The sequence below is a fragment of the Wyeomyia smithii genome, chromosome 3 (assembly GCF_029784165.1).
Source record: "Wyeomyia smithii strain HCP4-BCI-WySm-NY-G18 chromosome 3, ASM2978416v1, whole genome shotgun sequence".
Classification (NCBI taxonomy): Eukaryota; Metazoa; Arthropoda; class Insecta; order Diptera; family Culicidae; genus Wyeomyia; species Wyeomyia smithii.
Genome location: NC_073696.1, coordinates 48,870,118 through 48,893,990, shown reverse-complemented (window position 1 = coordinate 48,893,990; position 23,873 = coordinate 48,870,118). Strand labels below are relative to the sequence as shown.

Genomic DNA, 23,873 nt, shown 5'->3' with positions numbered 1-23,873 from the left:
ACGTTATGTAATATTTAAATGGTTCCTAATTCATACTAAAATTATTTCTAGGAATCACTCACCCTGTGAAAACTTCAAAACAGCATGTTCGAAAAAATACTGTCATTTCCCATCAAGTTTGTTTTGAATCGAGTGCGTATTTTCTCTCGTCTAAAATGTGACGGAATCCAGCTAATCTGCTAGCTAGCCGCAGAGCAAAATGCAACCGGACGATCTCTCAATACCCAGAGGCGACAGTAAGATTAAGCTGAAGTTAAATCTTCACGTGAAAAAGCGCCTGCAGGAAACCAAAAAGACCTCGCAGAGTTCCTTAGAATTGAGCAGCCCACCGGTTGCAGTATCACGAGGAGCATCACAACCAACCGTGTCAAAGACTAAAAAGCTAAAGACGAAGCACTCGCAATCATCACCATCTGTTTCGGTTTGTACTACAGTTGCTGGCACGAGTAGCGGCAGCGCTAGTAAACATTCAACTGAGCTGTTGCTATCCCCTGGAACCATCGGTGGAAATAGTAACGATGCTACCAATAGCAGTTTTAACTCGGCTGACTTTGATCCAGACGCCGGCGTCTCCAACGATGGCCAGGAGCGAGCGGACAAGAACGTTACCAGAACGGCCAAGCCTGACATTTTTACGCTGATACTAAATGAGAAAAAGAGCTCGTTAATGCGCGATCCGGAAGTAATCACATTTTTGAGAGAAATGATGGAGAAGAGAAATAAATGATTTTCAAAGTAATGCTTGAGTATTTTTTGACTCCTCTCTGCAGTCCTCTATCGATCATACTGTAACAGATTGCATCCACTTAACCCTCTAGTGCCCAGGGCCGCCTTTAGACACGCTTCAGTTGAACCTCTAAAAAGCTTCAATAAATACTTGAAAAATGTTAATAAACATTCATAGTGATTTTACCTAGGTTTGTCTGAAAAATAACTTGGGCACTAGAGAGCTAAATCTTTGTCAAAAAATTGAATTGGCCAAGACATCTCTCATTGATTTAATGTTTAATGTAGATTCCCGTTTTACTTTTAATAAGTAAATATAAATTGCGAATCTAATGAATCATTTTATTCAAAGGTTCTGAGTAGACACCAACCGTTTGCTGGGATATCCTCTATTTCGGTTCCAATTCCAATTTTTTTAAACTAATTTTTAACCATTGCTTGCTTCTGAGTCTAAAGCAAGTTAAATATGATTTGCTTCCCTGACTGCAAGAATTTATTCCCTTTTTTTCATTAATCAGAATTGGGTTGTTCAGCTATATACGAATTTCTAATTTCAGTTATTTTTGTGCAAATACATGGTTTCTTAAAAAAATATCGTTCTTTGATTTGTAAAAGAATAAAAATTGCTCTAAACTGTCATTCAAGCGATTTCGAGCAATTTTAGTTCGTGATTTTAAAACCGAAGGACAATATATTTTTTTAAATCACATTTTATCCAGAAAACGCAGCTTTTTCAAAACTAGTATAGTTTAACAACGCAATTGTAGAAACGATGTACCTAATGTTCTAACCCACTCAAAATTTATTTATACTGAAATCCTTAAGGGGAAACCAAACCTGTGAGTTACCATCCCAACAAACAATTTTGTTGATTTACAGCCTCTTTTTAGTTTTATTAGGTGGGTTTCAGTTGAACTATTGCTTAAGAAACCGTTTTTCAGCAAAAATTTTTTGTTCGGATACGTTTGAAACGTGAAGGCTCAAGCCCAATTGATACGTGGTAGCTGCGTTTGCGGCAGTTTGACAGTTAGCCCAGACATTTTCTGTCAAAATAATTTCAACGTTACGCAATCGTATCTGTTGTGCTTGGGCCTTAACCGACATCAATAAGTGTCCGAAAAATAGTCAGCTTAACATTATCGTTGACAATCAAATGCTGCTTTTTTGTTCCTGCTCTTGCTTTCTTGATAGTGTGCTTGATAATTATATGCAGTTCTCTGAACATGCTTCTGAAATGAAGGGAAGTAAAGTTGTGAGCGGTACAAAATAAGTGTTCTAGAGCTATTTATTTATAAAGCTTGCAAAACAAATAACAAATTTGCCTTTTTATCTGCTGATTAGTCTGTTCCTCTGTGTTAAACTCATCATATTGTTTTACCCGCTACACCCCACTTGAGTTTTCGAACATCGATAGATTGTCAAACTTCAACAAATATTTACATTTTCATCGCTCGTTACAGGCCGTGATTTGCGACTAGTGGGTTTCTATTAATATTTCCACTCTAATTTACGATTTTTACTAGCAAATACTAGTTGATTATGAGCGATAACGAGTTTTACCAGTAAGTTTGACTAGCATTTGTAGAAACCCATCAACCCTTGCCAATTTTTGTCGGTTATCAAAGTGGAGATCGAATTTCCAAAAGATGAGTGATTCACAACTCGACACTGGTGAAACGGAACGTTTTGCATCGGAAAACTGCCCCGAAAGTATGTTGATTACAACTGACACAATCGAAGAGTTCTCTCAAGAAATCAGTACCAGTTTAGCTGATAAAAATGGAACTGATAATTGCGTAAGTACGAGAGAAGCGATTGCATCAACAAGCGGGGGCAGTATAGCGAAGATACAAGACGGACTAAAGGTTGACATTGAGGGAAGTGATGGATCGATGAGCAAGTCGAGTTCGTTCAGTAGTGCAAAAAGCAGAGAACTTACGGCGTCCTGCACGAGTTTGGCAGATGAGGGATCGACGGCAGCAAGTCAGGCTCAAACGAGCGATGGAGCAACCGAACAAGAGGATTACCTGCATGATCCCAATTTTCTCAACAAAAAGAGGCATGTTTTCATTCTCAGCTCGGCGGGGAAACCGATCTATTCCATGCACGGAAACGAGGACAAACTAGCGACTCTATTTGGTGTGATGCAAGCGCTGGTCAGTTTTGTGCAAAGTAGTAACGATTCCATCAAGTCGATCCACGCAATGGGTGTACGATTTGTTTTTCTCGTTAAACCGCCGCTGATTCTGGTAGCAATCTCAAGGACGAGTCATAGTGTGCAACAAATACAGCTCCAGTTGACGTAAGGTTGTTTCAAATCTATATTTATAAAAACTAAAAGTCTAACGTTTGATTGCAGTGATGTTTATAATCAAATTTTGTCCACGTTGACGCTAAATCAAATGCAAAAAACTTTTGAAAAGCGGAAGAACTTTGATCTACGCCGACTGCTGGCGGGAAGCGAACGACTAATCGACCACTTGCTAGTCAATGACCAATGTGACCACAAGCTTGTTTCGAACAACCCGTTCAGCTTCATGACTCATTCGGTGCGAATTTTACCACTGCAGACTAGTGTGCGGGAGACCATCGTAGGCGCCATCCAAACCAATTGTGCGAAGATTAAAAACCTAATATTTGCAGTATTAATAGCAAATAATAAACTAATCGCTCTCGTTCGGATGAAGAAATATTCTATTCATCCAGCAGATTTGCGGTTGATTTTCAACCTGATCGAATGTTCTGAGAGTTTTAAGTCTGCCGAGAGCTGGACGCCTATTTGCTTGCCAAAGTTCGATTCCAGTGGATACCTGCATGCGCACGTATCCTATCTTGCGGAAGACTGTCAAGCATGTCTACTCTTGCTGTCCATTGAAAGGGATGCCTTTTTCGTTTTATCGGAAGCTAAGAGAAAAATTACAGAGGTTTGTGTAATAAGAAATATTCGAAATCTATTGTGGCTACATGTACATTCTTTTAGAAACTCCGTCGATCCAATTGTCTGGAAGCCATCAACGATGCAATGAACAGTAAGGGCATCAAGCTGCAGAACATCAGTATCCCAGAGATTCGCCATTTCATCTACAAGAGCAAATCCAACGCACAGTTGCTGTGCTCTGAGTTGACCATTCCGTACTCCAGTATCGGCCAGTTCAAGCGGCTTGAGGGAATGTACTTCGAACTGCACCATCGGATACACAACTCCGGCCGGCCGGTGAAACTGATTTATCAGATGCAAGAGAAGGAAATACTCCTAGCATGGGTATGCTTCAATTAGCGACAAATCGATAATTGCTCACTATCTTATCTCCCTAACAGGTGACTCAAGCCTACGAATTGTTTGCAACTTTCGAACCGACAGTGCATCGAAATGAAGTCATCAATCTCGTTAACAAGCTGCTGAAGTGGATTAGAAAGGAAGAAAACAACCTGTTTATACTGTCGGCACCCACCTTCTAGGATTTGGGGTACTTTTTTCCTTCATTCCCTCTATTGTCGTTCGCAATTCAGTCTAATGCTGGTGCTAGCGAATCAATGATCGGTTGAATAAGGAAAAAAGCGCGTCCCCTCTCTGCCTTCAGACAATTCCAAACCATGAGAAGCTTCAGCAGAAAATGATTTCGAGTACGTTTTTTTCGTGTCAATGATTTGGTTTCCGTGTTTTTTTCAACTAGTAGACTAAGAGCAATAGTAAAAATAGTTTGAATAATGAAATTGAATAACACGGTGATATCTGCTGGATGCTTCTAGAATGCTCTATTTATCGATCAGAATACAAAAAAAAAACGAGTCAACAGACACTCGTGTTCGCCAATCGACTGCTGGCCGAAGTGCTATATTTGATTGTTAACATGTTAGTGAAAAACGCTCTAAGCGAAAAATGTGAAGAAATCCTAATAGTGTACATAGATGTTATATTGTAAACAATTTTTTTCTGATAATCATTCAATACAGAGTGTTTTACCGAACAGCACACGGTTTAAATAAAAATAGAGACTGTAAATAGCACTGTTTGTTCAGTTTAACATCGAGGCTTAAATTTGCAGATTGGGAAATTTACCAGTCACCGCATTGTAAAAGTTATAATTGTTTTTAACAGTTCTCCACTGACCCTGAATTCAATTGTCGTTTTTTTAAGATTATTACAATGTTAAAGAAACGTGCCGAAATCCTAAATAAATATTGATTGAGTTTCGTTTATTAATAATGATCAAGGATTCATTCTAGACCCATTTGTAAGCAGTTTTTCAAAACTACTTCAAATTGCATTACATTTTATTTTTTATTGTTTCTAAAAATATTTGAAAGCGAAAAATATTTATTTCTACTCGCCAATGCTGAATTTTCAAAAATGGAGTTTTGGGTCCTACAACTTCAAATTTTCAGATCGATCGGTGAAACTATATTTTTGCGTCCGATTTTTGAAGTTTCCATACGATTTTTTATGGGAAAATCCACTGAGATGATTTGTGCTTGTGAAGTACAAGGGATATCCGGAGTGTTTCGCGATTAGGGCGCAACTAACAAAATGTAAACAAATGGTTTTATTACACTATTGGTTTCGAAAAGACTTACAAAATTCATGGCAAGAATCCTTTCTCTTGTATAAATCGATAAAATTATTTAAATCAAGCTTTTAGTGAAGGGCGATAAAACAGTTTACCCAAAACAAAAGATACTTTGGAAATAGGCCCTTTACATTGTTTTGAAGCAACGGGCTCATTTGCGAAATATTTCGTAAACAGGCGACAGTAAAGGGCGGATCAACTTTTGTTTTCAAAATCAAGGCGCATTTAAAGGGGCGCAACTGAAGAAAAAATAAAAACAAGGCGAAAAAAAGATGGGCGTATCTCGTTGTCAGAATGCTTTAAGGCGAAATAGAGGTGGGCGAATCTCGTTGTCAGAATGCTTAAGGCTCATTAGGAAAAGGTTAGAAAAAAAAGCGCAGATTTAAGCCATAAACGCACAAATTTATTGAAGTATTGTTAGGAAAATATAATCCAGGTTTATTTTACGTCGATTTTTGGTATTGATGTTAATGTTGGTCACTTCCTTTGAAATTACGATTTGAAAATGTACTTGCAAATTTTCAAAATGATATTCCCCAATGTTTATCTTTTGTCAGTTGCGCCCTTATCGCAAATCGCTCCTGCCATAACTCTCACTCGTGTTGTTTACGTTTAGATATACGACCTTATCACAAAGTAGTCGAGAAATCTCTGTATCCCAAAATGATGGAAACTATCATGACGTTTTTTCTGTGTGTAAGGCTTGATTCCGAAAACCGAACTCTCTTTGAAGTTTCGTTCATCGTTTCTGAAGGGATTCTCTGTTTGTTTTCATCTTGTTGGCATGCGTCGATGTGTCCTGGTTGACGTTTCGCGTACGTGGGTCGCAATTGAACGGTGTTTTGTTGGACTCGCCTGGTAACTTTCGGGCGTTCCACAGTTTTTACTTAAATTCATCTGCTGAATGGTGAATTTTTTGTACCACACAAACCATTAACGTCTGGTAAAAAATATTCCACGTCGAAATCTGCTGTCCGATTTGGTTAGAGGTGGATAATTTGCTGGAGCCACATCGAAAATGTTGCTCACCGAATATGTGCAGCTAATTTTGCTGTTTGGCTCAGGATTCATATTTTTTCTACTGATTGTGGTAAGTATCGACTGCCAATTCCATGCACTTTTGTATTTAATTACTTCGATGAACGACGAACATAATTTACATTCATAAAATTTGTTGTGAAAGAATCACACCCGGTCTACAAGCTGTGTCGATATTTTTAACCCTTTTAGTACCAACGTAACGTCTGCTAATAAATTTTACTTTTTCAGATCGGTATAATATTAAAAGTCACTACAACACCCTTTCCGGAAATCATTCGCCATGAAAAGGAGGAATACTTTGAGGACTCCGTCAGCGGTGGAAAACTAAAGTTTCCCTCGCTAGCGGATGAGCCCACTATTAAGCTTAGCGTTATTATTCCTGCATTCGATGAGGAGGAACGATGTAAATATGTTAGATATTTATCTAATTATTGGTTTTAATCAGTTCATGCTTTTAGTACCCACCATGTTGAACGAATGTCTCGAGTACTTAGAAGCTAGACAAAAATCTGATAAGAACTTCAGCTACGAGTTGATTATTGTGAGCGACGGCAGTCGGGACAATACCGTGGACGTAGCTCAGAAATATTCAGCTAAATATGGTACCGAGAAGGTCCGAGTATTAGCATTGGTAGTGAACCGTGGCAAGGGAGGAGCCGTTCGGATGGGAATGCTGAGCGCCCGTGGCAAGTACTTACTCTTTGCGGATGCTGATGGTGCCACCAAGTTCGGGGACTATGCAAAGCTAGAGCAGAGCATCGAGCAGCTCAGCGGAGGAGATCCAGATACGGATGCTATCTCGATTGGTTCACGTGCCCATTTGGAGCAGGAAGCGACTGCGAAGCGAACGCTGTTTCGCACTTTGCTAATGCATGGTTTTCACTTTTTGGTTTGGACTTTTGCGGTTAAGAAGATTCGGGACACCCAGTGCGGCTTTAAACTGATGAGTAGATCCGCTGCACGGAAAATTTTCACCGTAATGCATGTCGAAAGGTGGGCGTTCGATGTGGAACTTTTATTCATTGCACAAGCCTATTCGATTCCCATCGATGAAATCGCCGTAAACTGGACCGAAATTGAAGGGTCAAAACTTACCCCTTTCTGGTCGTGGTTGCAGATGGGACGTGATCTGATTTTTATATGGTTCCGATATGCGATAGGCGCGTGGCAGTTGAAAAAAGAACACATGAATTGAGCAGTCGACGATATAGGTTAGGGTACTATACATACTTTAGTTATCTGATAATTTCATAAGAAAAGCGCCTACAGTGATCGTGGTTGTCTAGCATTCATATTGGAATAAACTTTCGACCAGATTATTTTTGCATTTTATTTTGAAGAAATCCTTGTTATTCAGTTGGCCCAATTTTGAGATGCCGGGAACTAAATGGTGAATCGTCGATACTTTGCCCGTCAGCACCAGCCAACGCAAACGTAAACAAAATTGCACATGCTTTCCACCATATGACAAAACAAGATGCAGTAGCCTTCACTCCAAGTATGATGACAGTTCTACAAGGTATGCTATTCACGTCGATGCATTAGATTAGTGATCGTTATGAACTTTTTCCAATTTTGTATGAAATTTGAAATGATTTTGCGTTTTAAATTAAACTTATAAAACATACTTTCCTGAAAAGTTATAGAAATGATGTTGAAACATGTTTTATTTGTGGGGAATACATAAACATGCTGCGGTTTAGGTAAAATATGCTGTTTTTCATCAATTTGCCGGTAACCTTTTTGCACTTTTCGTTTTGTTTCTTGTACTCTAATAGCGCTTCTAAATAGAGTCGCTTATGTTTCATACAGTAACAAAAGTCATGAGCTATGACAATGACTAAGATTATGCTCCAACTATTAGAAATATAGCATTTTTATATATTTTATTTCGAGATATTGTCGCAATTTTTCACACTAAATCTAAATTAATATCAATTTCTAGTGTGTTTCAACTGGAGATTCACTCTCCAACCAAAAAAATCAGAGATAAAACAACATAAAACGAGAAATTTCCAAAAATGTTCCGAATTCCATACTAAACGCGAAATTTTTCATAACGAGATTTGTTTGTGTGCGTGGATAGACAAAAATGTAGCATACCTTGTAGAACTGTCATAATACTTGGGCCTTCGCTAGTAGGCGCTAAAGCAGGACAGCAGAACTGCACAGTACAGAGCATGTCACATCAAAACGAGTAGTGCTGTATGTTTTTGAGTGAGATACCCCCGTTTTGGCGTCACATCTATAATAATGGTGAGTGCCTTGTTGGCTCTGTAGTGTATAGTTTGTAGATTTGATAAGTCGCTTCGATGTCACACTGTTTGAGCTGTCAAAAGTCAACAAATTTAATTGCTGTTTTTGATACGACAGGCTCCTCTGCTGCTCCAGTTCGCGAGTGCATAGTAAATAACAAAATTATATTCTTCCAACAATTCTACGAGGATTATTTGAATGCAATGGTTATTGGCGCCGCTTTATCTCCTATTAGCATTGTGCATAATCCAAAATAGTGTAGGTAATAATTGTGTTAAGCGGTTACCGATTGGTGTTACAAAACTACATGCAGCCACCGGAGGAAGAAAAAGAAGTTTTGATTCGCGGAACTGCCCAAGCAAAAAGTGATACACAAAAAACGAGTGACTGTTCCTGTTACAATAACAATTAATGCAGCGATCTGTGTTCAAAAGTGCTGTGTTTTAATACCGGGCTCTTTCGAAAAATGTCGTAGTGATCGTAGTGCAGAAGAACAAATGCAGTGAAGAAATACAGATTTGTTATTGAGCCAATTTGTAAACATTTTACCCAATCAAGGCTGGTACATAGATTTTTTAAATCTCCTTCAGTTCCAAAACGACACCGTAAGCTCTCGCAGGCGATTCTTTTGTTTCTTTTCCATTTAATTTATGAACGATAGCTCTGCGTCACCAGTACTCTATTTGTTCAGTTTGTAAATTCGAAAAAAGCTGAATTTTATTCCACACTTGTTTCTCCTTTATATCGTTACTTATACATGATCACAAATCTATTCTGTTGGTGGATACTTCAGTGACGGGAGGAGAAGTCTGGAATCGCAAACATTTCCGGCACAAGTGTGCCGTGCTGGATCGAGTGTGAAGAACCTCTAGTGCGTATGATAATTTTGAAGCATACTGGAAAGATGTTTACAATATAAAACTAACTTGTTAGCGTTAAATTGGTTTCAATTACGGGAATATAGATTTGTTTTTGTTGTACGAAAGCACACGTTAGAAATTATTGATGTTTGAAAGTTCTAAAATCGTGTGATGTTTTGCTTTTATGCTGGTAACTTTTGAATTATAACATTTTTGGTTTCCTCGGCATCCATCCTTGAGACTGGATAAACGGGTTCTGTTTGCTCTGTTTTATCAGCAGCACGCGCGAAACTGGACTGAACCACTTCGACTTTAATTTTGGATGAATTGATATCGACCTCACTGTGAGTCTAGAAATATGGTTCAGATTTAACAAGCGAGTTGACGCATTTAAAATTCAACCCTGCGGGGTTTAGAGATATTTGCATAACTTTGTCATGATTTATGGGTATTCGATAGAAAAATGGGACCGCAATGCGTAACAACACACACTCAGTATACTGTGTTTTATGTTTTTGTAGAATGAATTGATCTCTATTTTTTAAAACAACAATTCCTTATTAAAGTGCACTATGTACGGACACGTTGTAAGTAAGGATTGCTTCATAATTGCTGTGTTGGATCCAGCAAGAGCAATAATTACCTAAATCATATTATGGTTCTACTGATTTTCCAGGAAACAGCAGAAAGCAAGTTCAACTTATAAATTGTATTTTAGGAAAAGACAGGGCTGGAGGGTCATAGAACTCTTCTTTTTTCAATAGATGCAGTTCATTAATCTATGAACGAAACCGAATAGGATGTTTAATAAATACCTAGGCGTTTAATAAAAAAAAATCTGGGTTAATTTTTCTGAAGTTGAACTTATTTCCCATTGTCACACTCCGAACGAAAAAGAACAAATGACGAAACATTATAATTGATCATTGTTCTCGAATATGCCCATTTCCGTCGATGATGATGGTGGTGCCGTTGGTTTACGATTTCATTGTATATCAAAATTCTAATTCGACGAGATTGGCTCGAATTCGTTCGAATATTTGCGCTCGCAGAGTTTACCCAGTTGGTGACAACTTTTCGCATTTTTTCCCGCTGCCAAAAAAGGGAAGAACAAGTTCGCGTTCTACCAGCGCTGTTCTGACATAGAACGAACCAAACGACAAAGTCAAAACCTAACCACGACAGTTTCTCTGTGCAAATGATGGAGTAATCGCGTTTCACAAAGAAGACCGTATGCAAATGAGAGGTATTAAAAAAATGAGCAATAGATTCTAAATTACTGCTCGAGGTATGTTTCGCTTGGCTGCACTTTGTGCGGGCTGTCTTTGAATGCAAAGAGAGAAAAAATCGTTGACACTTGGATTCAAATTTGCATGCTTCTTTTTTTTTGAGCTGAAATTAATTCCCCACATACTGCTTTGTTCTTACTCTGTATAGTTTGCGATTCCTGACTTCTTTTCCTGCGACTGTGTCATTCTGACGACACAAAAAAAAAGATCGTAGGTGTCATTCGCTAGAACTGAGGAGCTCGCTTGCTTTAGCATTGCTATCTTTCCATCTCTCCAAAATAATCAAGCCAAAGTAGTTGGGTGACCATAGTTCTTTAACGCTACTATCCCGTTGAAATATGTAGTTCGAGTGGATTTGGTTATATTTGGTTGCTTTCAGCACGACATTCCGGTATGCACTTTCTAATTGTTCTGTACCTCCAATTGATCTGAATACTTTTGATGATATTGAATTGAAAATTAAAATTATTCATCAAATTTATTCTAGGTCTCCTCTATTAGGCGTAGCTTCGTTTATCTTCCGGAACGGCAACTGTAAGAACATACTCGTGTAATAACTTGCTCTCCTTCACAGTATCCTAAACGCATTAGAAATGTGATTCGATCGGTAATAACTTCGTAGCATAAGGAAAAAGATGTAGCAGCTACATTTAAAACTAGATTCACATAGTGGCCATAGAGCTAAGTCAAGTCAAAGGGAAACGAGAAAAAGTAATATATAATTAGGCCTATCGATACCTCAATACAAGTTCCATACACCAAAAAAAAAAAAATCAAGATCGAGCAAAATGAACGAAAGGCGCAGTGATTTCGTGATCAAGGGCGGCTACATGGTTAAGCGCTCACAGAACAAGAAGCGCTTTACCCCGGTTAACTACAAAACGCGCTGGTTCGAGCTGACCCGTCTGTATCTGTCCTATTACGATATCGGCAACCTGGAGGTAAGTGACCAACGGCAGTAATTCGATACCCATTTGCTCACCCAAATGATTACACATTCAACAACACGTTCGACCAAACCTACTACTACTGTGCCATCCAGTCAGAAGTTCCGTTCTAACAACCAATCACATCAGCATCAGCTGCTTACTAAACCCTGTCAACAGAGCTTTGGATCAGCAATTTAACATTCCCAAAAAGAATATCAATGTTTGTTTGTTTGTTTGTTTGTTTGTTTGTTTGTTACATAAACTTTTCTAACAACTAATATTTCCCAACAATAACTTGCTACGAAAAATGTTTTGAACTTGATGTTCAGAAAGGTATCCGCTTCTGCTGGCGATAAATCGTTGTGAAGTAAGATGATATAGCTGACACTCTGACGGTGTGTTTGGATTGGATTCATCTGGAGAAAACAACATACCCTGTGGCCTGTTTGGTTTGTTTTATCATCAATCATTCTACACTTCTGGACTTTTCTTGGGTTTGATCAGCATGATTGAATAACAATTGCTTTCCTGTAGAGACTGTTAAATTGATAGTTAATCAGAAAAAGTAACTATTTCCGTTGTGACTAAATCAGTCATCGATTTAAGCACACTGCCTTCTAGCGCCCCAAAACCACGTTTAAACTTTAAAAAATAACACAGTGCATTATTTTTTTGCCCTGGCTTCTATGTATGATTTTTTGATGAAGTTTGATGCGAAAATAAATTTCCCGGAGTTTGAACATATTTCAACTTAAGGGGCAACAATGGCGCCATTTTGAATTTTTGAGAAACTGGAAAATTTTTATGTTTTTTCGACGCCATTTTGTTTCAAGACCAAATATCAAAATTCTAAGAGTTTGTCCACATATTAGCTTCTTTTTACCCATCTTTTGGAAAAAACAGATCTTAAATCGGACAAAAACTGAGCTCAAAACGGTGATTCTACGAAACCGGTTTTGGCATAGTTTTAGTGTACTTCACAAAGCAAAATAATATCGATTATTTCTGAACATAAATGGTAATTCGCTAATATCTTAAAGTGGTAGTCAAATAATATCTTATCTTGAGTAAAAAAGTCTCAGAAATCGAATGGTAGGTGTCCGATCTACGTAAAATGTCAGCAAAATGTCGATTTTGCCCCAATTCCCCTACAATACAAAAATAGGTTTATCTGCTGACATTTTACGTAGATCAGACACCTACTATTCGATTTCTGAGACTTTTTGTTTGGATGTGTGTATCGTTACGAATTATTTAGCAATCTCGCTCAAATTTCGAAAATATATTCTTGCACACCTAACTTATGTTCCGGCAAACAATTATCCCAAAATGTACAGTCAATAATTTATTAGAGTATCAAACATTTGAAAAAGTTCCGTTTTTTTTCTTCGAAAAATAATTCAATATTTTCTATTGTTCATGAGCTATCACCATTCTATTGTTGATCCGTGCAAAAAATATTTTCTTATTAATTAGGTGTCACAACACTCCTTGAAACAAATTGTAGTCATTTTTCTCATTTTAATCAAGTTTTATGAATGCTCAAACCTTGGTGCACCAGAGCACCACTGGGCGAATAACAACAAAAATGAAGATGTTCTCAACACGTTTTAAAATTAAGAATTATCGTTCAAAGTGCTGTTTTCTAAAGAGTGACTGAAATAGCACATCGATGTCTTCAATACAATACCGACAATTTTTTTTGCAGGTCTTACTATCAAAAAAAAAAAAACGTTGTATCATAGATCAGCGGTTCTCAACCTTTTTTTGTCCGCGTACCCCTTGGCGATATTTTTCATATCGATTGTACCCCCTGGCTTGTAATATTCTCGCAGAGTGGAAGAGAGTAGTGGTAAATCATGTTGTGGTAGTCTAGTTCATGTTTCAAGTGGAACTTTGGTTTGTTGGATTTCTACAGTCATATTTTGAAAGCAAGATTGAACAACAAATAAAGTATTATAAAGAAAAATTGCTTTGTCCGCCTGTTATTCACGTTGCGCGGCCTCCCCGGGCGAAGGTACGGGTTAACAAGGCTTTGTCACCGAACGACAGTTAAATACGCGAGCGGAACCGATAATCAAGGCGGACCAAGACTCCTGTTAGCAACGACGACCTGGCCTTTCCCGTTTCCTGCTAGTTGCCTTACTACAGCGAAGGCCTATGCGTCTGGAAGGGGGAAATAGGTTACGTTCTAAAGGATTTTGTGTATACCACTAAGGATCACTCTGGCCTGATTAAGTCTTCTAGCTAGTGTCCTCGCTAATGTGGAGGTCTATGCTTCTTGAAGAGAAATCAAAGAGTAATCACTTAGTAATATAGGAAGGTTCGGTCCGTCCAATGAAACGACCAAATTCAGACTAACCATAAACTTCGATTTTATTCAATCAAAATTTCCTTATATACTAATTTTACGCTTACAATTCAATATTTACAAGTCAATGTATAATACAGTCTTTAAAGTACGGCAGCGCGAGCCACCTGCCTCAAAACGCTGACCCTACGTAATTACTATTTTGTTGCCAATCGTTCTACCTGTGAGTGCATGGCTACTACATGCTACCTGTGGGAGCATTCGATTGAAATTTGATCTTCTGTTTATTTACGTTTTGAGTTTATTGGCGCTGCTCGCGCGGGTTATGGAATTTAATTTTATCGCGGCAGTAACACCGCCAGTACTGATTTATCTTTCGCGTACCCCTTGAAGGCTTTTGAGTGCCCCCAGGGGTACGCGTACCCCAGGTTGAGAACCGCTGTCATAGATGATTAAGAAAGTAATAAAAATAACCCTAAACAGAAAAAAAACCATTAATAAAAAAGAATAATTAGAAAAAATCCAATTTTTTTTCTTAGTTTATATTTGCTACGTAGCTTGGCTTGACTACCCCCCTCCCCCTTGTCACATTTCGTCACAAAAATGCAAACCCCCCACCCCCCTAGAATGCTACGTCATTTATGGATGTTCCCTAAAGTTATTCTGAAGTCGTTACTAGACGAATAATTTTCCCTCACATATTATAAGAGTGAGTAAGGTAAACTTATTAATGGAAGAAAACCGCAGAGAACTCAGCGTTTCTTCATAAATGCCACGTGGGTTGGAAAATTTTAGTAAGAAAGGAAGACTCAGGGACAGGGCCGGATTTTCTTGGGCCCTCTTTTCTCAGAATATTTAGAGGTAAAAAATCAAATTTTGGAATGACTTTACGCTTCACTGGAAGGTGACAAGCAAAAAAAAGGTTTTCACTTTGTCTTCACGTGTCCATGGGGCTCCTCGAGCCGGGAGGCCCGGGGCAAACTCGGTGTTGGGCGGCTCCACTCTAGTAGCCCCTTGCACCTGCTGTTCGGGTATCCTGGTCAACAGCACACATACAACGCATGTGCAGAGTGGGACGACTTCATACAGAGGCTGGCCAAGCAAAACAAGGGTCGATAAACGCGACAGAAACATGGTATTTATATAATTTTGGGATGCAAAACACGAATCTGGCTTCCATCTTTTATTTGGGTTCGTCCAGAAGCACGTAATTCAATTTTAGATGATTTTTTGACACTTTTCCACTTACTTTTTTATTAAATAGAATCATATGATCTTTAATTACAAGTAACGCCACTGGGCATTCTCCTCACTGAGACAGATAACGTAGTTTATGTACGACTCCTGAAAAACAAATTTTGCTAAAATATAAAGATTTTTTTTTATTAAAACAGCATGAGTGAACAGCAATAGTTTTCTTCAATAGAAATATCATCTGGAAGTTTTCTACAAGTACTTTCCACCTTTTCAAGATGGAAAGACCTGGAAAATCAGGGAATGTCAGGGATTTCATTTCTCGATCAGGGAAATCAGAGAATATCAGGGAAAACTGGAAAATTATCAGGGAACATTTTTTAACCGATACGCGGTTCTTTTTTAAACGGCCCTTCAGCGCAAAAACTGTTTTTTTTTAACTCAAAAGGCTGATTCAGGACCTCTGACGTTTAGTTTTATATTTTTGATCGAATTTCTTCCCAATCGCCCTTCTTCCACACCCGCGATTCATGTCTACAGAGCATCACCAGGAGGATCAGCTTCATGTAGAGCGCAAATTTCGTGCGGATCTGCGAGACCTAAGCTAAGCAATCTTTGTTCGCTGCCCCAATCAGACTATTATTTTGGCGGCTCACCTCGTTACCGCACGTTACGAATGTACCAAAATAAACAAACTCATCAACCACTTTAAAAGTATCTGCTGCCAGTCTGGTGGTACTTTTTTTTGGTAATAGTTAGGCGACATCCATAAATTACGAAACGCAACAACCCAATTTTTGTAACAAAACGTAACGCCAACACCTACCCCCCATAAAAATTACGTAACGCTGTAGAAGGATTTGCTTAATAAAATTGCTCGTTTTTGGAGAGTAACTCCAAAGATTTTTTGTTACGTAACGCTGAACTCACCTCCCCTCCTCCCCTATGTAACAAATCGTAACGTTCAAGGATACCCTCCACTCCCCCCTATGAACGTTACGTAATTAATGGATGCCGCCTTATGGTGAGTCTGATTTTTGTAGCTTTCCTTCTGAAAGCCGTAAAGCCCTTATTCACAGCTGTACGAATGCACCGATGATGTCGATGTCTTTCACGACGGCTAGGAACATGTCCGAAAATTCGTCCACTGTCCTGAAGCTCGATTTGACACCGTCAAGAGTCGCACGTATCAGCTGAATCAGTTCTGTTTCGTTGCGTTTCACTAAATCGTACGTCGCTTTGAAGTCTATAAACAAACTCCCTGTCGTTACACATGCCATAAACTGGCACGATCTGGTTCCTGATTTCATTAATCGCTCTATAGAAGCCTGGTGTTGTGTCTAATGAAGCAATTCTTCCTTTCCGCAAGAACGTGATCGTAGTGTTCACGTTATTTCACGGCGATCAAGTCTCTTTTTGACAGAACAAGACAACCTCCTTTTTGCAACTGTCATTTCAAAATTCAACTTGACATCGGTGCAAATCGATGTTAGCTCCCTACCTCCCCATCGCAGTCGAGCAATTTCAGCCAGCAGCCACCAGCCGTCTTGATCCTGCGTGTGGATCGAAGAATGGATCATCCAAAATCCCAGATCAGGCAAGTGCGCAAACGCTAATCCCAGACCTTGTGACAGACCAAAACGTGGGTGGTATGAACGCTATGTCTTAAGGCCCTAATACACACACACACACACGGCGTGACAACGCCTTCCTGACAAAAATTCTCAGTACAGTACCTATTTGAAACCTCTTAATGTACCTTCTAGAATCTACCGCCTTCCGCTCGTCTACATGGAAGACGCAATCGCGCCGTCTTGAGCTCTGCACACCTTTTTGTCGTCATGGCTTCCAATTTATGTTTATTTATGTTCGTTAGAGGAAAAAAATAGAACAATATAGGTACTTCTCGGTTAAAACTCGAATCACCAGCAGGCGGCGTTGCCTTCGCCTTCGCCAACATTTGTGTACACGGAAGGCAGTCAAGTGCGCAATTGAAGGCGGTAGGCGACGAAGGCGAAGTTAATAGGTTCAGGTAAGGAAGCGTCTATCGGCAGGCGCGATCACGCTTTCTAATTTGGAGTAGGCGTTATTACGCCGTGTGTGTGCTTGGGCTTTGGACTACCTACTAGTATGCGCCGACAGTTCATATGACATTATGGTCCTGATCGAATCCTGGCTCGATAATCGAATACTTTCTCGACAAATCTTCGAACCCAACTACGAAGTTTTTCGTTGTGACCGGAGCTCAAAAAATAGCCGTAAAACTTCTGCTGGTGGAATTTTGATCGCAGTTCACTGCTAACTCTCGAATACGATGATTGATCGACTGCTCTCTCGACCGCAAGCTATTCTTGTGTGCCATCTATGTCCTTCCTGATCGTATTCGTGATTCAGTCTTTCTTCGCGCACACAAGTCTTCTGTTAACATCGAAGACGTTCGCTGTGAATAACGTGGTTTTTTAGACGATTTAATTTACCCGGTGTCATTTGACGAGAATTGAATAACGGTTTCATATACGCCGATTTGGCGCGTCCAGTTTGTCACTAACCACTAACGAATTTTACTTTACGAACTAATTTCTTTTTTGCCATGACTTACATTTTAAGAATAGAAGGTGTGACTTTAGACTTAGAAAAAAAAATTTCCCTCGTCCAGACGGGACTCGAACCCGCAATCTCCGTTGTCTCCGGCAAAGTGTTTTAGCCTATTAAATTACTAGGAAAGTTATAACTCCCCATAAGACCAATGCCGAATCACCTTCTATTATTGTGTTCCCGTATCTCAGTACGCCACACACACTGCCATGTGGGAGTTTATTTCTGTAACTGAGAGAGTGGTCTCTTTACGCACACTGTGTAGTTTTCTCGAGCAACAAATCATCTGTATCAGACCACGTATGTTTAGAATTAGCCTCATCCTTCACGAGTAAACTACAGTAATTTCGGCACGATATCCAGTCTACAGTGTAATTTTACCCATTACACATTATGTTTCGACTTTGACGCCAGCCGCGGGATATTGAAGAATCGTTTTTTAACACTAGCATGCAGTTCTTGGATTAGGGAAATTAGTTAGGCCATTTTTTAAAAATAAACAAATAAATACTTCTCCCTTATCTGACGCGTCACACGATTCGCTCACATGTTCCCGTAGACGAGTTTTTTCTTCTGTCACCTAGACGCTAGACACTCAGCATTGAGCCACTACCGGGTGGTTTCCACTGTCATACCTGTCACCGCTCGGCCAGCTTCACTAAACCTGTGGTGGATGTGCTTCCAAAGCTCCTTCAGGTGCAACCTAGAGCGGTTCTTCGATCCGTTGCACATGTAGAATGTCTGGGAAATGCCGGCCGTCGATTACCATGTGGTCGATCTGGGAGCAGGTCGGTCCATTGAAGTGTCTCCAGGTGTACTTCCGAATTAACCGATAGCCAGTACCCTAACCGCGGTGAATTGTACTATTCTCAAATCATTGTGGTTGGTGGTACAATCCGACTTGCGCGTTCATATCTCCAATCAATAACTTGATATCGTGTTGTGGATTTTGCATACATTTTCTCAAGGAGCTCGTTTTTTATGTCGTCGGTTTTATCGTTTATCGGTGCGAACGCGTTGATAAGGCTGTATTCGAAGAATCAGCCCTTGATCCTCAATACGCATAGATGTGAATTATTGGGCCTCCGCCTTTGGACACGCTTTACTAACCGCGTGGTGGTTCCCTTGTAGCAGGAAACCGAAGCCCTTACTTGAAAGAAGCCTCCGCGGTTGGATCTACGGCCGTCAGTTTACGTTCTCTGGTTTTTGGTTAACGCCTCCTCATTTGCCTTTCGTAGCTCTCTGCCCGACGCGTGTGTCGGTTCAAGCAAAGTCCTATTTTCTGAACAAATTTCTTCTTGAGCGTCTTGGTAGAATGGAATTGAATATAGAGAACAGGTTATATTTCCAACCTTAGTAGTAGAATTAAATGAAGACATAACCTTTTCTCTATATCCTATTTTCTGGACTGTTCGTTTCTAGTTTCGCGACCGAGCTGCCGTCTTAGTTGTGGCTGGCGAGACACCGCATTTCATAGTTCAGCCGTGTACTCCGGATCAGTCGCTGTTTGAGCCGCCCCTGACATGAGGTACAGTGTACAGACGTTCAGACAAGCGGTCCTCCAAAGTGACCAGCTCCCCTTTCTCTGTCAATACACGAACAAGTTCCAACTGGCTAACCGATTTAGTCGGTATCACGCGGAGGAATAGAAGTTGCTGGGTAATATGTTCTGGACCACCTATTACGGAGTTATGATTAGTAATAAATAAGGATTCAAACATGAATACACGAGGATACCATACGTTAGAGATACAAGAAGCTTCATAGTTAACAGTATCGCGTATATACTACCATTCTACCGATAGTTGTCCCATATTGGCAGAAAACTCCACAGAAACTGAAACAACTAGCGTGCGTAAAACGGCAGTATAAAAGTAGCTCAACTTCATTAAAAATTAACCTCAATAATAAGAAAAAGAAAAACTCCCGTTGTCACAATTCACATTAAGATATGTATTCCCACAGTGTCGGTGCGACGGTAACGCAGGGAATGGGACGTTTTTTTCATTGGGTATGTGTTCGAACGTTAAGACATCACCAATCTGAATTAGAAAATACTAGTTTTTACGTATCTTACTGAACTCGGTGAATCCGTACAATTTCAAACCACCCAGGTTGCAGTAACTCCTTACTAGACAAACACTAATTTCCGCATTTTTACTCGGCGAAAACATGCTTTAAATGTAAACTTTGATTTTGCGAAAATAGTTTAAACGCGTCACGATGAAGGCACGTAATTTCTCGTTTACGAAAAATTCCTAGTTTTCGAAAAACAAATTCTTGGTGTTTCGTCTTAATTTCTTTCGAATTTTTTATTGTAAGAATTATTATTTTCGTTCTCTCATTTTGGTTACTCTCATTTTGGATAGTGTTTCGGGGGAACGGCAATTACTCCAGTAATAATTGGTATATCTCAAAATCAAACGTATTTTGTTGTTGTTGATAAACTGTACTTTCAGGAAAATACCACTTTGATACAATGAAAATGGTGCTATGCACTTAAAAATAAATTCAAACTTCCCTAATTTTTCTCGACCAAGAAGGTATATAACCCCTTAATAAAACTCAGAGTCAATATAGTATTTCAACGTAAAAATCATCTTGACATGTTAATTAGTAGGCATTCAAATGCTTTAAGACTGACTTATTTCAACTCGTATTAACTGATTATTTAGTATTTTATCGTTTCCTTCTGGTTTGTCTCGGTCACAGAAAACCACCGAATGGCTATATAACGAAATAACAAAATTAATCAACCAAAATTCTTCCTCGGAATCTTACGCTCCAATCAACGGTGATATAAACTCCAAAGGGTTTGAAATGTTGTTCTGGTAATGAAACCTAGATTTGAGACGAAGTTTATTTAAAAAAAAATAGCACCGTGTAATGACATAGCAAATATAATTAATAAAAAAATAGCGAATAGATTTGCTACCGCTCAAGTTAACAGTAAATATTTACTGTAGTGTAAAACATATTTTGCCCAAAAAATCCGTACCAAATATAGCAAATATTTTCCTCTTCCAATGCCTGCATAACACTCAGTTTTCTCTTCAACAAACCTAACAAAGCATCGGACACCAGTTTTCAATTAAATGTAGCAATAGTATTCTAGAAATCAAACATCAGCGGTGATTCAGCGGACTTGAGCAAAGTTTTACAAAAGGTCATACCATTTCTGAGCTTAACGAAAAATTGTCAGTGGATCTGAAGCGATTGTTTGACGACATGAGGACCTTTAATCGTCCTTTTTGTTACCTTTTACTGATGAATAGTTAAATAAGTTAAAATTTCATTTTTGCTAAAAAAAAATTCCGTTCCCGGTTCCCGGGAATTCCCGGGAAATAAGATTTTTCATTCCCGTCTCTCGGGAAATCGATTCGCGGGAATATTGCAAACCCTAATAGGAACTATTCTAAAAAATATAAAAATTCCAATCGAAAATAATAAAAGAGTAAGGAAATAAAATTTGCATTCCATTGGAAGGTGCTATAAAATTATTTTTTCGTGCAACATCGGATGTTTCGAGTTTTCGATTGAATAATTCATACTGATAAAACTAACCTAAATGGTCCCGAAGTAAAACTGTTTCCAGCATTCCTTCACCGACGATGGCTGTAAACGATTTGTTTCTCACAACTTGGAATGCTCATAAGCTGTGATATATTAATTCCGCAACATCCTGCTTAGTGCGGCGCAATCACCTTTGAAAGTAGTGGCCCACCCATCAACCAGAAATCCTTCCTAAATGGTGACCGCTTGGTAAAATAGATGCGCTAATTGGCGGCTCGTTTGCCGATAGATGAATCACACAGAGCGATCGGCTAAATCAAACAAACCAAACGACACCTTTAGGCAGCGAGTCCTGGCGACAAACACACTTTCCTTGCCGAAAACCACAATCGTGATCGACGACGATCGACGGTCTCGTTCGGTGATTGTTGTTGGGTTGACTGTCGATTGTCCCTGGAACAATACCACCTTCCTGTGCCTGCCCTGGACCGCGGATCGCATACTACATACAATGATGTCCGGTAGGTGGTCCCTTTACGAGCAAAGACGTGTGTGCTAAGGTAGGCTGCGCGCGTACATTTTCGCGCCGCTCTTTTTATGGAGCTTTGCGGTTTCACTGCAGCCGCGCAGAAGACAAAACGAAAGCAAAATATTTGCAAATCGGGTTCTTGTGAGCTCGATGTTTGACTAGCTATAGCGTCCAGAGCTTCTTCAGAGGGGGTACCGGCTTACCATCTTACTTGCTATTATGATTTAAGTACTTGAGGAATTTCAATTTAAATACGGTTTTGCGCGGTTTTTGTTTAGTGACGGAAGAGACGGACGGGGGTGCCGGGGTACTTTGCGGTTAGGTGATAAATTGAATGAGAAAACAGTAATTGAACTTGCGTCAGGTTGTTGTCCGGCTGTTGATTGGGACTTTTTTAATTTATGGCCCCTGTAGACAAGATTCGAAAGATTATTGGACTGTGTGTTGTTTCTCACGCATTCACTGCACGAAGAAAGCGAAGGCCCAGCTAAGCGGGTCTTTGCCTGATGACTCAAGGTTCGCTTTGCGCTGGGAGTGAATCATGCTGGATTTTGAAACTGGATGAAGTGCATTTCCCTCAGCGAATTATTTCTCTTTTTTAGTTCAGGGCTCATATTTTAATATATTGAGAACGGTGAGCAGTTATGCATTTAAAATCAGGGAAGAACAATTTGAATAAAGGGAAGGGCGGGGAAGTGAAAAAGTTTGTAATTGAGCAGGAGCCGTTTAAAAAGTGGGTTTGAATGGCTTGATGTAAATTAGACACACATAGAGGGAAAAGGCAAATAGGGTGTGATAAAACTGGTTGATTATCGACGTATTTTGAAGGGTTCTACTCTTTGAAAGGCATTGGTGTAAGTATTTTGCTCGGAGTTGCGGTACTAATGAAGAACGATTGTTGACAATGCACATGTTGATATAATTATAATTGTAATATTAATTGTAATATCCACAATATTGTTACAAATCAAAATGGTTTGAAATGGCATTATCAATGAGATATTTTTGACGTGGGACTACGTCTTTGTTTTCTATACTGGGATGCATTCTGTAAAAAAGGAAACTCAACTGGCAAATGTTACGTCAGATTTCAAACGATAATAACAGCATAATCACATGATGGATAACAATGACCAATATATTGTTGGATAGATAAAATGTTTAACAATTTTATAATACGCTAGTCATCATTATTATTTCACTGCTCAACGATGGAAATCGATGAAAAGTTACAAGGAAATTTACGTGAACAATTGACCAATCACACGCGAGCATTCCTAGCACAGACGATGTGAATGGACACCAACCATTCCCTGTGATATTCTATGTATCAATATCAAATAAAAAATGGACAGAGATCCCCCGTCCCAACAGGTTGATTTAAGTTTGCTTCAATGAACTCAATTCTGAATTTATTCATATTGGGTGGTATTCTGTCATTATCTAATTCGAAGTCTCGAAGGTAAAGATCTTTCGAAAAGTTTTGAAACAAGCCTTTTACTTGAACAATTTCTAAACCTGCTGTCAGAGCATAATAAAAACCTAAATTAATCCACCTAGCGGTCAGACTCAGCCTTTCTCATTCAATTTTTTATTTGTAAAAATAGATTTACATGAACGCTTTCATCCAATAAATGTATATTCACTTTTTAGGTTCTAAAATATTGATGTTGTAATCTTTACATATAAAAATGCAGTCAAGTCTGTCTGTCTGTCTGATCCATATAGGCCCGAAAACTACCGAACCGATCGACGTGAAAATTTGTATGTAGGGGTTTTTGGTGCCGATAAAGTTTCCTATGATAGTTTGAGACCCTTCCCTCTTCTGGAAGGGAGGGGTCCCATACAAATGAAACATAAATTTCTGCACAACTCAATAACAAACCAAGCAAATGAAACCGAATTTGGCATGTGGATGTTTTAAGAGGTAACTAATATGTCCATAATAGTTGGATGAAACACAAATTTGTGCACATCTCGAGAACTAATCAACCAAATGGAACAAAATTTGGCAGGTAAATGTTTTTAGAGGTAACAAATATGTCCATAATGGTTTGACGCC

General features: G+C 39.1%; 4 protein-coding genes across 9 annotated transcripts in view; all 4 read left to right on the top strand.

Moving 5' to 3' along the window:
• Positions 1-105: 105 nt before the first annotated feature.
• Positions 106-739, top strand: LOC129731835 (uncharacterized). The gene has a single exon (XM_055692181.1). It carries the CDS (start codon positions 200-202, stop codon positions 725-727), a length of 528 nt encoding a protein of 175 aa, XP_055548156.1. The 5' UTR covers positions 106-199; the 3' UTR covers positions 728-739.
• Positions 740-2,170: 1,431 nt separating this feature from the next.
• Positions 2,171-4,729, top strand: LOC129731834 (vacuolar fusion protein MON1 homolog A). Its single transcript, XM_055692180.1, has 4 exons — positions 2,171-3,028; positions 3,086-3,650; positions 3,707-3,988; positions 4,045-4,729. The coding sequence occupies exons 1-4, from the start codon at positions 2,373-2,375 to the stop codon at positions 4,183-4,185; spliced, it is 1,644 nt and encodes a 547-aa protein (XP_055548155.1). The 5' UTR covers positions 2,171-2,372; the 3' UTR covers positions 4,186-4,729.
• Positions 4,730-6,083: 1,354 nt separating this feature from the next.
• LOC129731831 (dolichyl-phosphate beta-glucosyltransferase) lies at positions 6,084-7,651 on the top strand. Its single transcript, XM_055692176.1, has 3 exons — positions 6,084-6,384; positions 6,564-6,738; positions 6,794-7,651. The coding sequence occupies exons 1-3, from the start codon at positions 6,313-6,315 to the stop codon at positions 7,528-7,530; spliced, it is 984 nt and encodes a 327-aa protein (XP_055548151.1). The 5' UTR covers positions 6,084-6,312; the 3' UTR covers positions 7,531-7,651.
• A 1,039-nt stretch (positions 7,652-8,690) lies between these two features.
• LOC129731829 (tyrosine-protein kinase Btk29A) overlaps positions 8,691-23,873 on the top strand; it is a 202,174-nt gene continuing 186,991 nt past the window's right edge. The window contains exons 1-2 of one of the 6 annotated variants that reach the window (XM_055692166.1): positions 8,691-9,153; positions 11,315-11,681. In XM_055692166.1, coding sequence (XP_055548141.1) covers positions 11,529-11,681 — 153 coding nt within the window. In that variant the 5' untranslated portion in view covers positions 8,691-9,153; positions 11,315-11,528. Of the gene's footprint in view, positions 9,154-9,180; positions 9,197-11,227; positions 11,682-23,873 lie in introns of those variants that run through there. The other 5 variants (XM_055692165.1, XM_055692169.1, XM_055692168.1 and 2 more) reach the window with 5 other exon arrangements.

What these genes read in the sequence shown, in the direction of transcription:
- LOC129731835 (XM_055692181.1), top strand. Translation starts at nt 200, where the DNA reads ATGCAACCGGACGATCTCTCAATACCCAGAGGCGACAGTAAGATTAAG.
- LOC129731834 (XM_055692180.1), top strand. Translation starts at nt 2,373, where the DNA reads ATGAGTGATTCACAACTCGACACTGGTGAAACGGAACGTTTTGCATCG. An exon ending in CTAAGAGAAAAATTACAGAG is followed by an intron (nt 3,651 to 3,706) that starts GTTTGTGTAATA and finishes ACATTCTTTTAG; the next exon opens with AAACTCCGTCGATCCAATTG. An exon ending in AGGAAATACTCCTAGCATGG is followed by an intron (nt 3,989 to 4,044) that starts GTATGCTTCAAT and finishes TCTCCCTAACAG; the next exon opens with GTGACTCAAGCCTACGAATT.
- LOC129731831 (XM_055692176.1), top strand. Translation starts at nt 6,313, where the DNA reads ATGTTGCTCACCGAATATGTGCAGCTAATTTTGCTGTTTGGCTCAGGA. An exon ending in TATTTTTTCTACTGATTGTG is followed by an intron (nt 6,385 to 6,563) that starts GTAAGTATCGAC and finishes TTACTTTTTCAG; the next exon opens with ATCGGTATAATATTAAAAGT. An exon ending in ATTCGATGAGGAGGAACGAT is followed by an intron (nt 6,739 to 6,793) that starts GTAAATATGTTA and finishes TCATGCTTTTAG; the next exon opens with TACCCACCATGTTGAACGAA.